Consider the following 20,602-nt stretch of genomic DNA (forward strand, 5'->3'; position numbering starts at 1 on the left):
GTGGGTTGCCCTGAGTTTGAATTCTAGTTCTATAATGAGATGCATGAGCAGAGTGTAGGTGTGTTGTTGGACTTGTTAAGCTCTAGCCTTCTTCACTCATGTGATTCTTTGGATAATAATGAAGGGTGAACGAGAATACATAAGTTCTTATCTCAGTGTCTGGCACATGAGTGCTCCAACATTGTCCTTGACGTTACTGTCCATTCTAGAACCACGATCCTGGACTGGAAAGATGGTGCTGCTACTTATGTGCTGTGTGCTGTTGAGAAGTTGCTTAAACTTTCTGCCCAGTTTCATACTTAGGGTTGAATTTTCTGTACTATTAGCATTTGGTGAGGTAAGCTTTTTCAGTTTATTTCGTGCTCAGAGTATCTTTAGGATTGTTATGAGAATTAAATAAAATACAATGTTTATAGTCTCGTATTAGATATGTATGTATATTTCTTACACTGTTGCCTGGTATATAAAGCACAATATAAATGTTGGTTATCATTTTAATTCATCCAGATCCTTTATTCAATAAACGTGAGCTTGGCTCTGGGCATGGTGTTACACGCCTATAATCCCACCACCTGGGATGCTGAGGCAGAAAGATTGACAGTTTGAGGCCATCCTGAACTACATAGTGAAACCCTTTCTGAAAGAAAGAGCGAAAGCGAGAGGAAGAGAGAAAAGGAGAGAGTGGGAAGGAGGGAGGGAGGGAGGGACAGGGAGAGGGAGGAAGGAAAGGAAAGAAAGAAAGAGAGAGAGAGAGAGAAAGAAAGACAAATTTCTTTCTACTAAGTGCCAAGCAATCTGCACACTCATGAAACTTACATTCAAGTGGGAAACAGGTAAGAAACAAAATAGGATGCTAGAAAAACAGGGAAGCAGTATAAGTTTGGCCAAAGATGGACATGCGGGTGGGGGGTAGGCTTGCATAGGGATCCTTCTGAGTGAAGGCTGTGAAACCTTTCTCATGTAGGAATAAAGAAAGGTGGTTGCATTTAGCCAGCTACAGTATAGACATTGACCCAGGATAGGAAGTACTTACCTATGCCCCTAGCATGTGGAGATGCTCAGAAAGTGTCACCTGTTATGTTACTCTGGTTATGAAAGGTAGGTGTTTGTGCTCTGAATTACCTGTGGAGTGTCCATCTAGGAGTTGACACCCTGTTGGCTTATCTTCACTGGAGCCTGGGCCCTGACCCTCTGCCCATGGTGCCCTAGGCCTCTGAGCTATACTTGCTCAGGTTTGTCACCATGGCCACAATCCCTCATCAGAAACATGCTCTCAGCACACAGATGGACTGGGGTCAGAGAAATCATATCTAAGTTGGGGACAGCAAGAAAGAAATACCAGAGAGAAACAAATACAGAGAAAATCAGACAGTCAGAGAGAAAAGACAGACAGAGAAAGAGATATCAGCAATGGAGAGAGGTGGAGGAGAAATCAGTGATCAGAGACCTTCTGTCCTATCTTATTGATCTTTACATGGAGAAAAGGCTGCTGAATGGGCAATTTAAAGACCCAGGGCTGTGATTTGTCTCCCAAGAGATTATATGTTGGAGGCTTAGTCTCCAATGTGGCAATGTGAGATGTGGTGGGACTTGGGAAAGATGGACCTAGTGGGAGGTCCTTGGGTCATTGAGGGTACATCCTCAGAATGAATTAAGGTAGTTTTCATGAGATCCCAAGTTAGTTCTCAAGAGGGCAGGTTGTTCTAAGAGTAAGTCTGACCCCTAAATCACTCCCTGGCTTCTTCCTGCCTTAGATGTGATGCCTTCCCCCTGTACTGGCTCCCTCCGTTATGATGACATCCACCACACAGTCCTCATGAGAGTTGAGACAAGACCAACTCCATGCCCTCGAACCTGCAGAACTGTGAGCTAAATAAACTTCATTTCTTTATAAAGTTACCTGACCTCAGATATTTGTTACAGTGATGAAAAATGGAGTCACCAAACGCTATTAGGAACCCTTTTCTGCACTAGTGTTGAGCCCCAGGTAAACTTTTATCCAACTCCAGACCTCTCAGTTTCCCTTTCTGTGTTCTTTACAGCCCCTTTTAATTCTTATAGTCTCTGTTTACAATTCCTCAGTTGACCTTCTCTGAATCAGAAGACATTTCCACTCATGGGTAAAGCACAGACTTTATTCATAAATGTCAGTACAATATGTACCATAGGAAGCTCACATCACAGACATGGGGTAAATGACTTAACAATAAATTAGTGGAAAGCTGACTTTGTCATTCCAGGATCACTCCCAGGATCTTAAAGGCACATTTCATTATAAATATCATAGTAGACATCTTGGCTATTTTCGAGAGGGATCATAAGACCAGCCAGTGGGACTTTCAGCTGCCTGGTGAGATTGAATCAAGCCCAAATTTTTCCCTGTGATACCTCAGTCCTAGAGAAGAGAATTCCAAATCAGCAGGAAGATTTCTGGAAAAAAAATCTTCATTTAGATAAATATGGGGGTCCCATCTCTCTCCCCCTCAAAGTCACAGGAAGTCACACAGGGGTTGTTCATCCCTGGAAAACTAGACAGGCTCTTGGTATCAAGCACCGGAAGTTTTTTGGTGATTCTTGTCAATCCAGGCTAAAAAGATGTCAAGCTCTCCCAGTGACTTAATGGCAGCAGAACGGATCTCCAGCTGAAACCAATAAAATCATAATGAGACCCTACCTCTACAGACTGTGCTGAAGTTTGCATATCATGGTCTCCATATTCTAGTCCCCACGACTTTGCTTTTTATTCATCAAATATATTTGCAAAGCACACATTCAAAATTATTTTCCAAATAGGCAAGCAAATTTTTTCCTACAAACAAGTGGTTAAATCATGTCAGCTCCTTATAAACAAAATAAAAAATTCTTCATTCCTTTCCCTCTGTTTTTTTTCCCTGCTTTTCATAGGAAAGATTGGCCCTTTGCTGGCCAGTTTTTCTTTTCTTTTTCATGTTCTTTTTGCATCACCTCTCTCTACTACTTCTGTTCTCACAGGAAGTCTTTGTATCTTTGGTGTTCTCCAGTGGGTTGGGACACATAATGTCCCCATTACACACAGTAGAGTATCAACACCCCAAAGGTAAGTGTTCTCCCCAGCATCACGCAGCCATTTAGTAAAAAAGCCAGAACTAAAGCGTGACTCAACACTACTCCACCTCCTTTCACACTAAAAAGTGGTGGTTAGATCGCAAGACACCTCTGTTGGAGCCAGCCAGTGTGGGACCACATCCAACCTCCACCACCGAGCTGCAGAATGAACTTAACCTGCTACGTCTCAGTTTCCTAATTTATCCAATGTAGGTAACAGTCTTAGCATCGTGAAGGATTGAGGTGTCCATAGTGTAGTGGCCAGGAACAATACTGGGTTCACAGTAAGAACCACTTGACTCTTAGCTCTTTCTACAATATTATCCAATTGAGCCTGTCCACAAAGAAGCAGAGTTCTGAATAGACTCCAACTTCCTTGCTCTTCAAAGTGGTAGCATCATTTGGGAGCATGGTCCAAATGCAGAATCTCACCATGGACCTACAGAACCAGAACCTTAACTTGGATAAGATCTTGCAGTGGTACACATAAGAAGTGTTGCTTTTATACTGACATCTATGTGAGAAGCACTGTGTCTTCATCAGACCCTGATCACAAGGACATCACACATGAAATACAGTTCGTGCCTAACAGTTCAGGATTCACTGCAAATCTTTGCTCCCTCTGTATCACCCCCATCTTACCCAGTATGTGCTTTTCCCCAAGTTATAACAGGTTAGTCCTGGTAAGTGAAGGCATAACAAAATGGTAGAGGATGATGGAGAAGGAGGACCCAGGAAATTAGCCAATGAGGTAAGACCAACACACAATTTGCAGAGGGAGACTTGGGCAAACCTTCAAAGTGAATGAATGATTTTTGAGTGAAGAGGAGGCTGAACATTTGGCAATGTTCAGCCAATGTTTGATCATTTCATTTACCATCTTCCCCTTCCTCTTCCCAGAGCTCACCTGATTGTAGTTGTCATGGATGATTCTGGTTGCATTGGTGGCTTCCTGACTACAGTGACACCGACTCTGCACCTGCTGTAATACAGAGGAGGAGACAGCTTACCACCTGGCCCTCTCTTACACTACCTCTCTGCAGAAGTAGCACTTCTCCCCACTCCCAGGTAAGACAGGTGAGCAAACTCAAATGGAGCAGTCATGGGAGATTTTTGTCTGTAGAGTCAGCCTGCATTTGTCTATGGCCTTGGCTTTTTGTGGATTTACAGCCCAAGAAAGCAAGCACAATATCTATGCAGCATCCCAAAAGGTAGACACTCAACAAACGTATTTCATGTTAATTAAGTAACTGGTTAAATGTATCCATTTGATTCCATTATTGTAGTAGTATAGGCAGAACAGGGATCATTACCCCTTCTAACAATTTTAGAACCTGAGGCACAAAGAGAAGAAATCACTTGCCACAAAGTGACACATGAAATCGGCAGCAGGGATGGGGCTGGAATCTGGGGTTTCTCCTGGTCTAAGTTTTTGTTGGTAGTTTTGTTTTTGATTTGAATGTTTAGTTTTAATAAATCACAGTGAATTTACAGGTAACCCTTAGGAACAAACTACACCAAGAAACTACCCATTGTTTTTCAGGTATGGAAACCCCAAAGGGCCAGAAACAAAAAGACTAGGAATGGGCTTCTAAGACTGGAGTGCTTGCATTCCTCTCACAGGCCACTGAACACTCAGGAAATACTTGGACATAAGTTGGTTGCCCCAGGGGTATTATCCATGAGAAGACCCCGCTGATGAGATGTCAGCCAGCAGGAAGCCTTGGGACAGGAGTGACCACAGGAAGAGGTTCTCCGTACTTCTCCCATGGACAACAGGGCAGGGAATTTCCTTTGACTCCACCAGCCCTATCAGAAGGCCAGCTGGGGCCCAGGCACTCCCTGGGGCAGATGGGAAGCACGTGTGTATCCCAATACACTGACTTACACATTCCTGCAGAGTTTTCTGTATGTAGAGGAAAGAGTTGGCAATGCTGCTGACTTTTCTCAAAATTTGGGGATCCAACTCCTGATGATCCTTGAACACCCTGTCCACGTAGAATGCCAGGAGGTTGTTAGTCATGCAGCACACATCTGTGGGCTATAGACACAAATTAGAGACACCCCACCCCCAGACCCTCTTTTACTATCTTAGAGACCAGGAGGCAAGAGAACTAAAAGTTACTTTCCAAAATTCATAATGATCACAGAGTATTCATCCACTCTTTCCACAGCTAGCCTATATAGGAGTCAGGCCCTCTCCTTTTTGTGGCCAGGAGGTACATTAACAAAGGATGGGGCCCAGCACCCCATCATAAACTAGAATTCTCCCTACAGTATCCCCAGCATGCTAAGTACTGCTTAAATCCTTCCAGGAATCAGGCATCTCCTTTTTTAAGAGGGCCGATGGCTGAGCAGATTTCTTTTTTTCTTTTCTTTTCTTTTTTTTTTTCACAATAGAATGAGCAGATTTCTTGAGAAGCATTTCCTTGGATTACAGAGGCCAAAGCTGGCTGCTCCACAATGTCTCCATCCATCAACATTCATGGCTAGGCATACCAGGCATCGTACAGATACGTGTTTATCCTGGCCAGTCTGCCCTGGACCACACTGCTGGGTAATCTTCCAATCTGTCTTTTTTTTTTTATACACACACTCCTTTCAATTTTGTGTTAGTAGTGAAAAAGATTTAATTGGCCCTTATTTTGACATAACAATAATTAAATTTAACAAAATTTATCATTGCATCTGTAAGCCAGTTTATACAACAAATGACAACTCAAGTATTTTTGGTGTAATACTTTCCAAAAATACATATATTTTACTTCCTGTTTTATTTTTCCAGAAGTTATATAGAGGGCCTTATTTTGTGAACATAGTTGAGAAGCTTTGCCTATTTTTCTAGAGGTCCTCCCTTATTCTTTCCTGCAGGTTCTCTTTTGAAAGGCCTGTCAGTGCACTACCTTGGCTGATTGTGTCTTCTATAGTCAGTTGGTCTGTTGGTTCTTATTTGTCAGTAGCTTTGCATCTGGTCAAAGTCTGTTTTACTGTCACCATGAAGTCTTTGTAAGTTGCTCAGTTTTACTGGATTCTATTGTCATTCTGTTGTCTGATGTTTAGTTTCAATGAAAGACTATTAATTGATCTTTGCCTTCATTAAATAGATTTTTTTTCATTTTTCTTTTATTATTCATATGTGCATACAAGGCTTGGTTCATTTCTCCCCGCTGCCCGCACCCCCTCCCTTACCACCCACTCCACCCCCTCCCTCTCCCCCCCCTCAATACCCAGCAGAAACTATTTTGCCCTTATTTCTAATTTTGTTGTAGAGAGAGTATAAGCAATAATAGGAAGGAACAAGGGTTTTTGCTGGTTGAGAGAAGGATAGCTATACAGGGAGTTGACTCACATTGATTTCCTGAGCGTGGGTGTTACCTTCTAGGTTAATTCTTTTTGATCTAACCCTTTCTCTAGTACCTGTTCCCCTTTTCCTATTGGCCTCAGTTGCTTTAAGGTATCTGCTTTAGTTTCTCTGCGTTAAGGGCAACAAATGCTAGCTAGTTTTTTAGGTGTCTTACCTATCCTCACCCCTCCCTTGTGTGCTCTCGCTTTTATCATGTGCTCATAGTCCAATCCCCTTGTTGTGTTTGCCCTTGTTCTAATGTCCACATATGAAGGAGAACATACGATTTTTGGTCTTTTGAGCCAGGCTAACCTCACTCAGAATGATGTTCTCCAATTCCATCCATTTACCAGCGAATGATAACATTTCGTTCTTATTCATGGCTGCATAAAATTCCATTGTGTATAGATACCACCAATCTGTCTTTTTAAACTGCTGGGATCATTTGAATGGGGCTGAGATTTGCAAGACTGGAGACTGACAGCTGTGGAAATGAGTACATGTGGGTAGGTCCTCTCGCTGCTACTGTGGAATGCAGGTCTCGCTAAAAGAGCACTCTTAAATCCCCAAGGCACAGAACAGAAAGGTTGGCTAAACAGTGTCTTTCTAGCAATTTGCCTGTCCTGTGAATTACCAGCAGTTTACAGGTAGGTCTGAGTAGGGAGTGGTACACAGTGTGATGGCTGCATTCATCTTCATTAGCATTAAAGGGACAAGCCTCTTGGGCTTCCTAGATGGCAGCAAAGTCAACCTGTGACACAGAAAAGCTCTTCCTCCACTCTCACTGGGCCCTTAACCAGACCAAAGGGGCAAAATGCTCCTGTGTGTTATCAAAGATAGTGGTAATTAGAAAAAGGAGTAGAAAAAAGAAAGGGAGGGAAGGAGGGAGAGAGGAAGGGAAAGAAAAAGGGAAGGAAGGAGGAAGGAAGGGAGGGAAGGTGGAAAGAAGTGAGGGAATAATGATACAGATTTAGATCCTTGTTGACATCTTTCCTTATTCCTCTCAGCTATTTCTCAACCTTGAAAGGAGAAAGAATCTGGAGACAGAGGCCTAAACTTGGGGTCTATTCCTAGCTCTGCCACTAACTCATCATTCTCCTGCCCAAGATCCCTGTTTCCCCACAGATATATCTTACCCTTCCTTGGTCACTTAAATCCCTGTTTTTAAAAAAATAATAATAATGATGATGATAATAGCCTGGATCTTTCTAGAATAGATCCAAGAACTGAAAGAATTCACTTTAAAGACACCTCTTGGAGCCCCTTGCATAACAGTCGGTTAGCTGACTGTCTTGTCAAAGAAGACAGACAAATTTTTCTGTACTTTCTGTCTCAACAGTGAATGATCTCACAGATTTCCTGCATCAAGTTGCCAAGATAGAGCACACCATCTCTAGAATATTCTGTAGTCTAACTTTTGTCTCAAAAAAACTTTCAGTGACGCTACCGACTGTTATAAAGTCAAGACTCAAGCTGACTTCCAAAGACTTAAGGATAGTTGTCTACGTTATCCCTTCCACTTTCCTGTATGTCCACATCAAAAACCTGTTCCACCTTGCTGTCCTCTCCACATGGTCGTGGTTCCTGCCTTCACTGATCTGATCATTCTCCCATGTACCCCAAGTCCTTTCCTCCTGTCGTCCCCTAATCTATAATCACCTCAGATTTTCAATGACTCCCCTCATGGAACCTTCCAAATTATTCCCAAACCACAGAAATCATGCTCTTTGAGCACCCTGCATGTCACAGTCTAAGGAAGTAGCACTTCTTTAATCCCTCCCAGAGGTTTCACGGTCCCTGGGACACTAACGTGCCCAAACTCTTTAACAGACAAATAAGAAACCTGGGACACTGAGTTGGGATTTCCTTCTCAGCCCAGGGCCATTTTACTAAAAAGATAAAAATGCACAAAAAACAGACACAGACCGGTCAATACCTTAGTGCTCTGCAGAGTCTCCAATGTGGACAGGATGGTGACATTTTGAAAGGTGTCCTTGTTTTGCTGTGGAGGGGAGCAGAAGGACAGACAGAAGAGATGAGCACTCCACTTTCTCCTGAGACACCACAGATAAACAGGAAGGAGCTTGCTTTGGAGCTAAGATGTGAGGTGAGACACTCCCCTCCCTACACCTTCACCCAATCCATACTCACCAAGGCTCTTTTCATCTCCTGGAAACTCTTTTCTAGATGGCGCATGTCCATGGAAATCAGACATTTCCTGAGACCACGACTGCACACTGAGCACAGGATAAGTGTCATGCCCAGAAGCCAAAGGGAAACACACTGTACCTTCATGTCCTGCAGAAAGGGTGGCCCTGTAGCTGCCCAGCCTAGAGTGAAGAGCAATGAAAGAGGAAACCCAGATGGATGAAGTCTTTCTGGGCACCAAACAGTGGGGGCCAGGCAATATCCAAACCTCAGCCTTGAGGAGTGTCTGGGGCTCCTCCTCTGGTTTTCTTGATCAATTGAATATGCTCCCTCCTCGCCCCCACCGGAAAGCACAATAGGTCCTCTCTCAAGTGCCTGAGAGCACATTTCTATGTCTATCACTCTAATTCAACATAGCTTATTTTGTCAACAGGGGTGAAAAGTATTGTTTTTAATAAATTGAACAAGGAAAATGGAGTTGGTAATATGCCATAAAAATTAGGCAACAGATCTGAAAAACCATAAAAGCACATTTGGCTTTTTAGACTTGCCCCCGGAGTAAGCAATACCCTTTTGTTATAAAACCCCAGTGTGTATCTACTTAAAATCACTTGTGTGGAGCTTACTATGCAGATTTTTGCCTTCTGCAGAAGATGGAAAAGGAAGGCACAAGACATCTTTTGATGACTACTTAGCCAGGGAGGAGACAGGGTAGGGCTGCTGGCTTCCCATCTGTCACCCACTGAGTCAGAGAGAGAGAGGGCCATGTTTGCAGCTAGCTAGTTCCTAGGTAGGGTCAGACCCTGGGTACTTGTTGCCTTTTCTCATTCTCTCACCCTTCTTGCCTCTTTTTCTTTCTGCCTCTTCCTTTAACTACTCTGAAGTGTATCTTGTGATGCACGAGGAGACAAGTGTGTTACGCATCATTCATTGACAGTTTATTATCTTTCTATGACTTCCCCCACCCCCCAAATAGCACAATCTTCACACATAGAACTTAGTCCTAAAGGTAACTCCTAGGGCCAAGAGTGTGACTCACCAGTCCTGTACCCAGTGTCCTCCACTGAGACTCTCAGTTCCAGCAGTGCATACTGGGACTGGTATATCTATCCTGTGTGGCAATAGGGGAGAGGAGGGCCCTGAACATAGAAAGCATCTGTGGAGCTGCAGAGTTCCCCATCCCACCTCTGACTGTGGTAATAGTGGCTGTAATATAAAAAGGCCCAAATAAGCAGGTCCCCACTCTCACCACCACTGCCCATATTCCCCTAGGATTCCCAGGCTCCCTCTCTAAAAATCCAAGGAAGAGCAGGTCCCTGCCTCTCCTTAACTCACATCCTTCCCAGAGCACAGGCAGATGTATTGTGAGGCTTCACGATGGGCACGAAGAATGCTAAAAAGCATTCTTGATTTCTCTGTTCTCACCTCTTTCTGGGAAAATGAGGAAATAGACCCCATGATCAGGGAAGTCTATGGAGACCATGAAGTCTATGATGTCTCCATAGTCTTGCCAAAACTCTGCCCCCTCAAGAGGTGATTCCAGACATCTTGGTCCATTCCAATAATAACGGTAGGTAACATTCAGCCTACACACCATGTGTGCCGTGTTGGGCACTGTGCCAAGCATTTTACATAATAATCTTGTTTCATGCTCACAACCATCCCATGAGGGCTTGTTTCTATCCCTATTTTACCACAGAGGGAACCCAGACGTAGGGAAATGAATTAACCTGCCAGAGCCCCTGCTTGAAGGTTGGCAGCCAGTTCAGGCACCACCTCCTTGCGTCTGCTTACAACACTCTTCCTTTTAGCCTGTCAGCTGGGATCCCAGCACTTCCCTCTGCACCAGACAGACAGGAACCCGGTTCTGATGGGGTCCTACTGATCCAGAAGTAAGCACCTTACATATAAAAAGATATTTAACAGTGCAAAAGATTTTTAAAAGATGCTATATACATTGCCCAGCAAGTTCCTGGAATGAAAAGTCAAGAGTAAAAATGTTAGTTCCTTTGCCTTTTTCTTTTTCTTTCTCTTTCTTTCTTCCTTTTTTCCTTCCTTCTTTTTCTTTCCCTTCCTTCCTTCTTTCTTTCCTTCCTTTTTTCTTTTCCTTCCTTCCCTTCTTCTTTTCCCCATCTCTTCTCCTTAAAAAGAAGGTGCCAGAACATTTACCCCTTCCCCATTCTACAAAAGCCCCAGTGGCTGGGACAGCACTAACCACTCACAGTGGCAACAGGTCACACTGTCACATGAAGGATGCGAGTCATGACAACTAGGAATGAAACCCCAGTAGGGCCCACACCTGCCTCACCTCTCACTGTGTTCCTGCCAGCCGGCTGCTCCTGTGCTCCAGGTGCTCTGTGTCATTGGGAAAGGGCTGGTCACTTTTATGCAGGTGGATAGAGGAAATGCTGTCAAGGTTTACTGGGTGGGTCCACCTTCAGGAGATTGTTTTTCCCCTCATTTCTTTGGCATTGAATTTCCTTAATTGTTTTCTTTCTTCTTCTTTGTGATATAGTTGACTAATAGTTATTAAGAAATGACGCTTTTTCTGGATCTTGACACACAGTTTCTGGGAAAAATAAACTCCCCATCACCATGCAAATGAGAATGGCTTGCAATTCCATGTCTATACAGAAAAATCCAAGTTAGGTCACTTTCCCAGGAGCTGTGGCAAGCCACCAACTGTACCTGCAGTTTACCCTGCAGGCAAACTGAGGAAAGTACTCTCTAGATGGCCTCACCTTGCCAGCAGCCAGCCTCAAGAGACTCAGCAGGTGCCACTGGCTCCAGTACAAACCATCTTCCTGGTATCTCACATGTCTGGTGAGGATGGAGCATGTGCCAGGCATGAACTAAATGCTTCATATGCACTATTTTGTTTAACTTCATGGGGGAGTAATTTTTTCCTCCTATATGCAAAAGTTTCTTTGCACGTCATCTCTCCCCCTTTTATCTTGTTCCTTGGAAGTTCCTTTCACTCTCCATTAATGCAGAGAGAGAGAGAGGGGCTTAAGAGCTGGCAATGGCAGAGCCCAGAACAGAGCCTGGAATCCTTGATCTTGGGCAGAAGATCTTTGATCTAAATTACTTTTTTGTACAAACTCTCTACCATGAAGTTCTCCAAGGTTCAGGATTTGAATGATGGAAAAATACATAAGGTTTCCTTCTCAAACATGAATTCCCAGAATAAAGGGAGTTTCATTTACCAAATGAAGCAACTCTGGGATGGGGTACAATGAAAGAGCCCCCGCAAGGCTGGTACAAAAACCCTTGTTCCTGCATCACATAAGGGAGACCCATAGGTATAGCGGGCACTGGCAGAGAAGGAAGAGGGACAGGGAGGATCAGAGCCTTTTAAGAGGATAGGTGCAAGAGAAAGGAACCCCAGGGGCTGGAAGCCTTGTTGGCTAGTATCTTGGACCTAATGGAATAACACCTGTTGAGAGAAGCTGTAGGCTACAGTAGCCCTGAATTCAAAGCTGGGTTCTTCCTCTTCACAGAAAAACAGTGGAGGCAAGCTACTTGAGATCTCTCTGAAGCACCGTAAAAATCAACTGAGGATTTTAATGAGCTAATGGCCTGGCCTGTATCATAGTAAGTATGCCTTAATAAATATTATTTATTCCTGTGTTGTGCAACTACAGAAAGAGAGTACACCTTCCTTAAGAGTCAATGGGCATCCCTTTGCTCCTTCTGGAGAGGGGCAAATCGCTGCATTTGGGAATTTCCCCTCGCCACCCATTTCCCAAGGTGGAAGCAGGTGGGGAGGTGGGCGCCATTTTCCCAGCACAGCCTGAGCTGCCTGGTTCAGAGCCCAGCCTCACATGTGAGAGGATTACAACATGTCCATGCCAAGTCCCACTCCACATTCATTCCCTAGTTCTGACCCAGCTTTTATTTCAGGGCCAAGATGTCACATCAGGAAGCTTGCAGGGGAAGGGAGATCTGTGATGTGTTTATTGCTTCTCTCCCAACATGCAGTGTGCCAGAGTGGTTGGGGTACAAGCTGGACTGATGGGCTGGAAGCAAGCCACTTAATCTCTGGACCTATTGATTCATCTATAAAATGGTGCAGACTGTGCCTACTGAATACTCACCACGTAGGTCATTAAATGTAAGCCCTCAGCAGTGGCTAGCAAAAGCAATTCAAAATGCTCGTCTTTGTTATTAATTTTAAAACCCCTAAACTAAGAGGGAAAGGAAATTATAAAAAGTGATTTCTCTCCATCCGAAGCCTTGCTGTCTAACACGTCATATAAAAAGATAAAATATAGATTGAGATGGAAAGGCACTCTTGCCAGGAGAGTAATTAAACTATGGATGTGATCTATAGACATAGAGCTATGTCTAGCCTTAGAACTGGAATTTCTAGAACCAGTTGATCCTCCACTGGAATACCAAGGCTCAATTTTCCTTTTGTTAAATGGGGAAGCAGAAAGAATATGAAGGAAGACCAGAAAGCCAAGAAGGCTTTCTGAATTTGACATGTAACTAGACACAGCTTTCTCATGCCTTCCAATTCCCATCCCCCACCCAATATTCCCTCTAATGTCGTGAATTGTTCACAGTGATGCAGTGCAATCTCCCCACAGTAGAGCCTGCCCATTCCCAAGTGCAAGTCCTAGAGCCGAGGTACAAACCACGCCACCCCAGTGGTACCATGCCCTTTCCTTCTCTGGGAATGAAGCTCCATGGAGTTGAGCACTATGTGGCTTACTGCAGGATCTGGATAAATGGATTGTGTCTATGGGAATAATTTTGGTTAGATTGAAAGGAGATCCCATTATGAGAACTAGAAAACACCAGAGAGTATGTCAGAGAAAGAATTCCTAGAAAAGCTAGGGGCATGGTTCAAGTGGTAGAGCACTTGCCTAGCAAGCATAAAGCCCTGAGTTCCAACCTCAGTATTGTCAAAAAAAAGAATTTATAAAAAAAAGCATTATTGATACTAATGGATGAAAATTGTATTTGAGAAGTAAATGGAGATTTAAAAACAGAAAAAATGAAAATGTTCAGATGTCTCAGTAAATAAACCTTGGTCATAATGTTATGCTTGGAATTACATAGCCTTTTGAAAATAAAGTAAAAAAAAAAAAAGATAAGTTTTCCAGTTCTGGGAAAATTAAACCTAAGAAAGTTTCCCTCTGTTTGGGATTTAGAAATGAGTCAAAACAGATGACAGAGAGCACACAGTTCATCCTTAATCAGTGGCACAGCAAGGCAGTACACATCTGTTCTCAAACCTCATCTCCTGACACAGTGTCCTGTCTCACCCCATGCTACCTTCTCTTCCTAAGGTCAGGTGGAATAGGAGGGAAGCTGGACCTTTGGTGACCTCAAGCCTGTCCAACAGGGAGGTGATATCACTCTCTTGGACCAAGCTGTCCTGATCTATGATTACCCAGGAAGCTGATGGACTCAGGAAATCCAAACTGGCCACACTCCTGAGCTAGTGGTGAAGGAAGGGCAAATCCACCTGAGGCACTGCACTACATCAGCTGAGACTTTCTTCTCATTTGTTGCCCATTGGGCTTTCATTCCAAGCCTGCTGACCTAGAGCCTCAGGCCTTGCTCGATGCCTGCATCAGTGGGTTCTGTAGCTCAAATGCCATGAAAGAACCACCTCTGCCCTTGGAGATGAAGGTAGCTGACAACCGGGAATGTAAAGCCATGTAATGTCTACTTGTTCCTCTCTAGATCACTGACCAGGCTCACCCCCTGTGGCAGCCTGCCCTCCTGGGCAGCCAGACTTCCTGAAGTATAACCCCAGGCTTGGTGATCCTAGGCCCAAACTCCCAGCATGGCTCCCTAGTGCCTCCAAGTGAAAGGAAACACTCTTCTCCCACTTCCATGATTTCCAGACCCATCACAATCTAGACCTTGCCTATACATCTCCCACCTCCTCTCTTGAAGAACCCCATACTCACTGACCCCCCTCACCTAGAAAGGCTCTTCTGCCTTGCGAACTCCCACCTAACTTTCAGGACTTAGTTCAGGGTGAGCTCTTTGGTGAAGCCTCTCCCTCTTCCTTTCCTTCTCCCCTGCCCTCCTGATCCCCACCACCTCCCCTTGCCCCCATCCCTTGAGCTGACAGCTTCTTTTTTCATATTCCCACTGGATACGAGATACTCAGTTAACTTTGAATTTCAAAGAAGCATATCTCAGTGTTTGTCTATCTGAAGTTCAAATTTAACTGGGCATCTTATATTTTCATTTACTAAATTTGGCACCCTTACATTGGACCTACAGCCAGGGCCAGGTTGCATAAGGATGATAACTCACACATTTTGGTGTGAGTGGTGGGTTCCTTTCAAGAAAAGGAATTCAAAAATAGTACAGCCAGGTGTGGTGGTATATGCCTGTAATCCCAGCACTAGAGGGAAAAGGTTCATAAGTTCAAGGCCAGCCTGTGCTACAGAGGGAGATCCTGTCTCAAATAAAAGTGAAGTACAATATTAAAGACAACAATAAATACTTGTTTAGAATACGAAAATAAACCATGACAAATCTTTATAAAAAGCTGATATGTACCAAGAGACACCACAAAATCTAGAAAAACAGATTAACACTTTGATTTTTTTTCTATGACAAGTATGTTTTTATTGTTATGCTCTGTAAAGTGAATTTAAAAAATACATCAGCCTTTCTTCTGGGTGCCAAATATTGAGAATTTGTTGCCCAGATTTGTGCCCCATAAAGAGGAATTCTGCTTTAAAAGATTTCCACTGGAAAAAGGAAGAAGTTTAGGATTCATTTGTAATCAATCATCTTTATGGCATTTCTAGGTATATTTTTAGTAGATTTTAATGAAAACCAAGTCTTTGGCTTACAGTTTTCTACATCTGATGCCTAGAAGAATTTTCAGTATGCCATTTCTAGTGCCGCACATCTCCAACCTCACTCCTCCACTGCCCATGCACTTCCAAGAGTAAGTTAGGAAGAGTGTTTCCAGGTGCCATTTTTATACCAGCTTGGCAACTGACAGACAGATGTCCACAGACAGATGTGGAACAACCCATGCAAATATATGTGTCTAAGGGTCACATGCATCTCCAGTAAACTGTTCCTTAGCCAGATTCCCCAAATACTGGGGCCTTGCTAATGTCACCTGGTAAGAGAGGAAGTGTGACAGAGAGGATGTCAAACTAAAAAGGACACTGATCTTAACTGATAAAGGCTAAAATTCCTATTTTTGTGAACTTTTTGAGAACATGACATGTGAATGCATAGTTAGGGACCATCCCCGCCCCAACCCAGCCCAGAATCTTGAAGGAGGCCCAGAGCTAAGCAGAAAATCCCCTACTGACCACAAATCCCTTCTGAACACCTATCCATCTCTAGGACAATATATGCATTTATTTGTATTTTCTAATTTGATTTTAATTTTTAATCAAAGATTTCTAGAAGGCATACAGTCAGTTGCTATCGTCTTCCCTACCCCTGTTTCTATGACCCATGAACAGCAGCCTTCAGTTCAGCTTCTGTTACGTGCCTTCTGTTACGAGGCCAGAGAACTGGCTCATGAGGCAGCTGAATGATGGAGCCAAAGCCGGTATAAAGTGGGATTTATTAGAGAGAAAGGAAAGGCTACAGCTAGAGAAGTTCAGCAGAACCCGGAAGCCGGTGGCTCGCTGCACAGATGAAGACTGGGGTTTTTATGGACGTTTTAACCCTGGGTTGGGGGGTTTTCTCATTGGCCTTGCATTTCCAGGGCTTTCTCAGGTGAACTGGTTTGGTTTGCACCTTTATTGGGGGAGGGAAAACAATCTTGAGAGCATTTTGCTCATCAGCCCTGTGGCAGATCTGTATCTCTCCTTTAGGATGCAGGAATGCAGGCCTCCATCTCCTCAGGTTGTAGAAATGATATCACCCTCCATGGGGGATGGGATACTCACTCATCTGCCTTAGGTCTCCAGACCCAACAAATCCCCCTCTGAGACAAGCACCGAACTGCTGTTGGGGAGAGGGGCAATGATGACTCATCTAGCTGCTTCGTGCTGACAATGGGTGCTGGGGGAATAGGGGAGAGGGTACTTGTCTCAGGGCTTGACCTGTATAGTTTCCAGGGGCCCCTGATAGAATGGGATGGAGGGCTCATGCCTGGGCAGAGGTGAGTATTTCTTGACTAAAAGCTGGAGTTTGATCCGTTGGGCCTGTTGAGATATAAATCTGGAGAGAGCATTTATTATACAAGACCCAAATAGGAATATTAGTAGGAGCAAAAAAAGGTGTCTGGTAAGGGCTGCATATCTAGGGATCTAGATTTTATAAAATCCTGTAACTCCCAAGGAAGCTCTAAGCTGTTTTATGGTATGGGAGAGTGGGAAACAGAGGATTGGGTCGATTTCCTCATGACTCAGGGAGTGAGTCTGTCCCTTTAAGAACACACCTAGGTAGGTGACCTGTGGGAGGCAGGGGCTGTCAGGATTTAGGTTAAAAGTAACACTTTTGGATAAAAGAGAGCTTTAGCTTATTATTTTATATAAATTGACACTTTTAACTTTGTAAATGTTTGTACCATATTTAGATAAAGTATAGACACCACACAGTTATAAGGTGGTCATTTAAGACATATGAGCAAATACATAAATGAACTCTGATTTAGTAGTACTTAAAGCTTGACAAGATCAACAGAAAACACAAGTAATTTTTTTTTGATAAAATCTTTCCTTATAACAGTTTTTTGTAGATGTTACTTAGAGCAGAACAATATTGAGATAACCTTGTTATTTTATAGGCAGAATTTGATTTTAGTTTGACATGACCCTAAAAATCTTTTAGGCAACTCTTAGATTACAGTCTACTTTAACTTTATCACACACTGTAGCTTTTTATTATACACTTAAGATTTACTCAGACCTTTATATAATATTTTGAACCCTTTGATGGTTTTTCCTTATCCCTCCTCTCCATATTTGGAACAATCTTTAAGACAAACCCTCTTTATAAAAATCATTTCTCATCCAAAAAAAAAAAATTCAGTTTTTTTTCTTTAACTTCTTAAAAAATATACTCAATACCTGTCTATATCCTTTTTACTTGTTTACTTTGTAACTTGTATTTTAAGATTAACAGAGAATTTTAAATTTATTATAGGTGCTGGAGCAACTAATTAGTAGCCCTTGTTTTATGATAGGCAGAAGGCCTCATTGTCCCTCTGGCTTGAGGGGATGTTGTTTTTTGTGTGCAAACTGTGAGGGATCTTTGAGTTTTATTTGAATAGGGAGGGTCGTCCAGGCTTGCCCTACAGTCATCCCATCAGTCCACACTGTGGGATCTATTTGTTCCTGAAGGAGGGGGCAGCAGAGATAGCTGCCTGGGGGAAGGAGAATTTGAGCTTTTGAAATAGTAAATCTCATCCCAGCAGGGACACTGCAGTTTTAGGTACTATGAGGAAAGAGTGAGAGAAGAGGAGGTCTCCCCAAGAGCAGGCCAGAGGCTGGATAAACTAGCGCTCTAGGGGCTGGCCAGATTTGCCCCAATGATCACTTTTGTCATTGGACCTGGTACTGGGAGAGAAAGGTAAGACAGAAATGAGCTCCACTGGCTAGCAGGAAAATGACCTTTTGCTTTTCTGCCATTATGACTCCTAAACATGGATGCCAAGAAGTAGAGCGTAGACAGGAGGCCGGGACCCATCAATCCATAGGAGGTGACACCTCACCTTCCATCTGGAGACACGGGCACTTAGACCTCCAGTGGTTACCCTTGCAGACAGGGCAGGGTCCCGGTTAGGGGCGGGGCTGTCTCCCAGGCTGTCCTCCCTTTTTGCATTCCCTGTGGAAGTGCCCCTTCTGTCCACAACAGTAGCAAACTCAAGATGTAGGCCCCAGTTGGGTGGGGCCTTCTCTGAGAGCTGTAATGAGGTCATGGTGTTTTTTGTCTTTTTCTCTCTTTAGTAATATCCCAGTTATAGTATACAGACATGGCTAGCTCTATTGATTGGCCCAATGACTTTTCTCCTTCAGCCACAGACTGAGTTTTTTACGAATATCTGGGGCTGACTGAGTTAGAAATTTATCTTTGAGGAGAACCTCTCCCACCTGTGACTCTGGGTCCCCTGTGGTATGCTTTCTGATAGCATCCTTAAGATGTTACAGACAGGGAAGGGGGTTTTCTTCAGGCCGTTGCTGTAAAGCAAAGTTGTTATTTTACACTGTCACCTGACACTCTCGGGAGCAGGTCTCTGATCCGTTCTGGGCCTCAGCTTCCTCACTTGAAGAATGAGGATCTGGTCTAGGTTAAACTACTTTCTTCCACTATGAGATGGCTGAAGTGACATTAGTGCCACTTATCTTTTTTACCATTTTTTTTAAGCAATATTGGGGAATTGAATCCAGGACCTTGCACGTGCCGGGCAGACACTCTCCCACTGAGCTACTTCCTCAGCTCCAAATATTTTTTTTTCTTTTGGCTGTACTGGGATTTGAACTCAGGACTTTATGCATGTAAAGCAGCACTCCACTGCTTGAGCCATACCACCAACCCCTTTTAGTGTGGATCTGTCAAGGGGACTGCCTGTGCCCCTGTAGGTAGGCACATTTATTCCCTCATTTCTAGGTGCTACTAGTATTGGGGCTCATTGTAAATGGTAACCATTTCCAACCTGAGTGGCCTGGGCCAGAACCCATTGCTTTTCTAATGAGAAAAGAGTCTGGTCTAGTAGAAACATAATATCCTTTCATGCCCATTGAAAGGTTTGGATTACAGAGACAAAGGCTTGAATGCATTGGTCAGATGCATTAGTATAGCTACCCAGATATTTTTTTAATTTCCCTAAGATCTGATAACTGGGAGGGAACATAGAGTCGCCCTCTTCCTACCATTGTCTGTTGAAGGGGGAAGCACCCATTAAGGAGTTCTGAATATTAGGGTGGCTTAGAAGGCAGGGCACAGGGTGGAGCAGTAGGGGTGGGGGCTTTGTCACTGACAAGGGGCATTTCTGGTCCTCCTTTGCCATGTTTATCCTGTGGCTTACACAGAATGGCCAGCATTTGAGTATTTAGATAGCAATTGTAGAGCCAATCTGGGTAGTCTCAGAGATAAAAGAAAATTTGTATAAGGGGCCTCAGTTTACTTTTTTCCTTTTACAGAAAAGGTCTAATTGGAGTATGGTATTGCAATTTAAGGAACCCTGTGAAGGTCACTTCTCTTGGTCACCTAAGGTATACTGAGGCCAGGCCTCAGTACAAAGCTTCCAACATTTCCTTTCAATGTTTTAATAGACAAACCAGAAGACTGGAAGGGGGCAGATCCATCTAGAAAGATGACAACAATAAACTGGGTCAGTTCCCTTCTTGTCAGCGTCCTGACTGGGAATGACCTTACCAATGAGTCCAGGCTGTGACCTTCCCCCCCATCTGTGGTCAGGACCAGGGAAAGTGAACTGGTTGGGTTAGACCACCTGACCAACACAGTGAGAAGAGAAAAAAACCAAAACACTAGGATCCTGCCTTTTATCTAACAGCAGGCAGCCTCTTTAATAAAGGCTACTTTTTTAATAAAGGAATACATTATCTGTAAAGTTAGAGAAGGGCATTCAGAGGGCATCCCGGGGTAATAACAGTACCATAAAGGACGACTAGCTCTAATATTTGTAAGGAAAATTTATGCTGAGTCCAAAAGTATAGGAAATTTTAAATGAGAAGTTTAGAGACCACAGTAACATCCATTTTGCTATTTCTGGGACTATAACCTTGAGATAACAATCAGCTTATGAGGGCTGGGTCGGTCAGGCCCAAGGCGTAAGGTGGGGCTGGGAACCAGGCTTGAGCAAAGCACCGTTGCCCCTTCCCACACCTGGGATGAGCGATCCCAGCCTGTTGCCTGTCACCTTCCCCCCTTCCCGTGTACGCATGCCTGCACGTGTTTATTTTTCCTCTCATCCATTTTGGAAAAGTGGCGGCTGTCTGCAGCCATCGCCACGTGTGGCTGGCGGCCTAGGATGTGCTGGGTCCTCTCTATGGATTCTCTTAGCTATGGCAGGCTTCCTGCTGTGCCCAGGAGCCAGCATCTCTGGCTCCTGTT

General features: G+C 43.7%; 1 protein-coding gene across 1 annotated transcript; it reads right to left on the reverse strand.

Annotated features, from left to right (window-relative positions):
- Positions 1-2,178: 2,178 nt before the first annotated feature.
- Il19 (interleukin 19) lies at positions 2,179-8,747 on the reverse strand. The gene is made up of 5 exons (XM_020166694.2): positions 8,579-8,747; positions 8,364-8,429; positions 4,973-5,125; positions 3,992-4,066; positions 2,179-2,642 (listed from the first exon to the last, which is right to left on the reverse strand). The coding sequence occupies exons 1-5, from the start codon at positions 8,720-8,722 to the stop codon at positions 2,547-2,549; spliced, it is 534 nt and encodes a 177-aa protein (XP_020022283.1). The 5' UTR covers positions 8,723-8,747; the 3' UTR covers positions 2,179-2,546.
- Between the last annotated feature and the right edge of the window lie 11,855 nt (positions 8,748-20,602).

Source organism: Castor canadensis, chromosome 11, assembly GCF_047511655.1.
Source record: "Castor canadensis chromosome 11, mCasCan1.hap1v2, whole genome shotgun sequence".
Classification (NCBI taxonomy): Eukaryota; Metazoa; Chordata; class Mammalia; order Rodentia; family Castoridae; genus Castor; species Castor canadensis.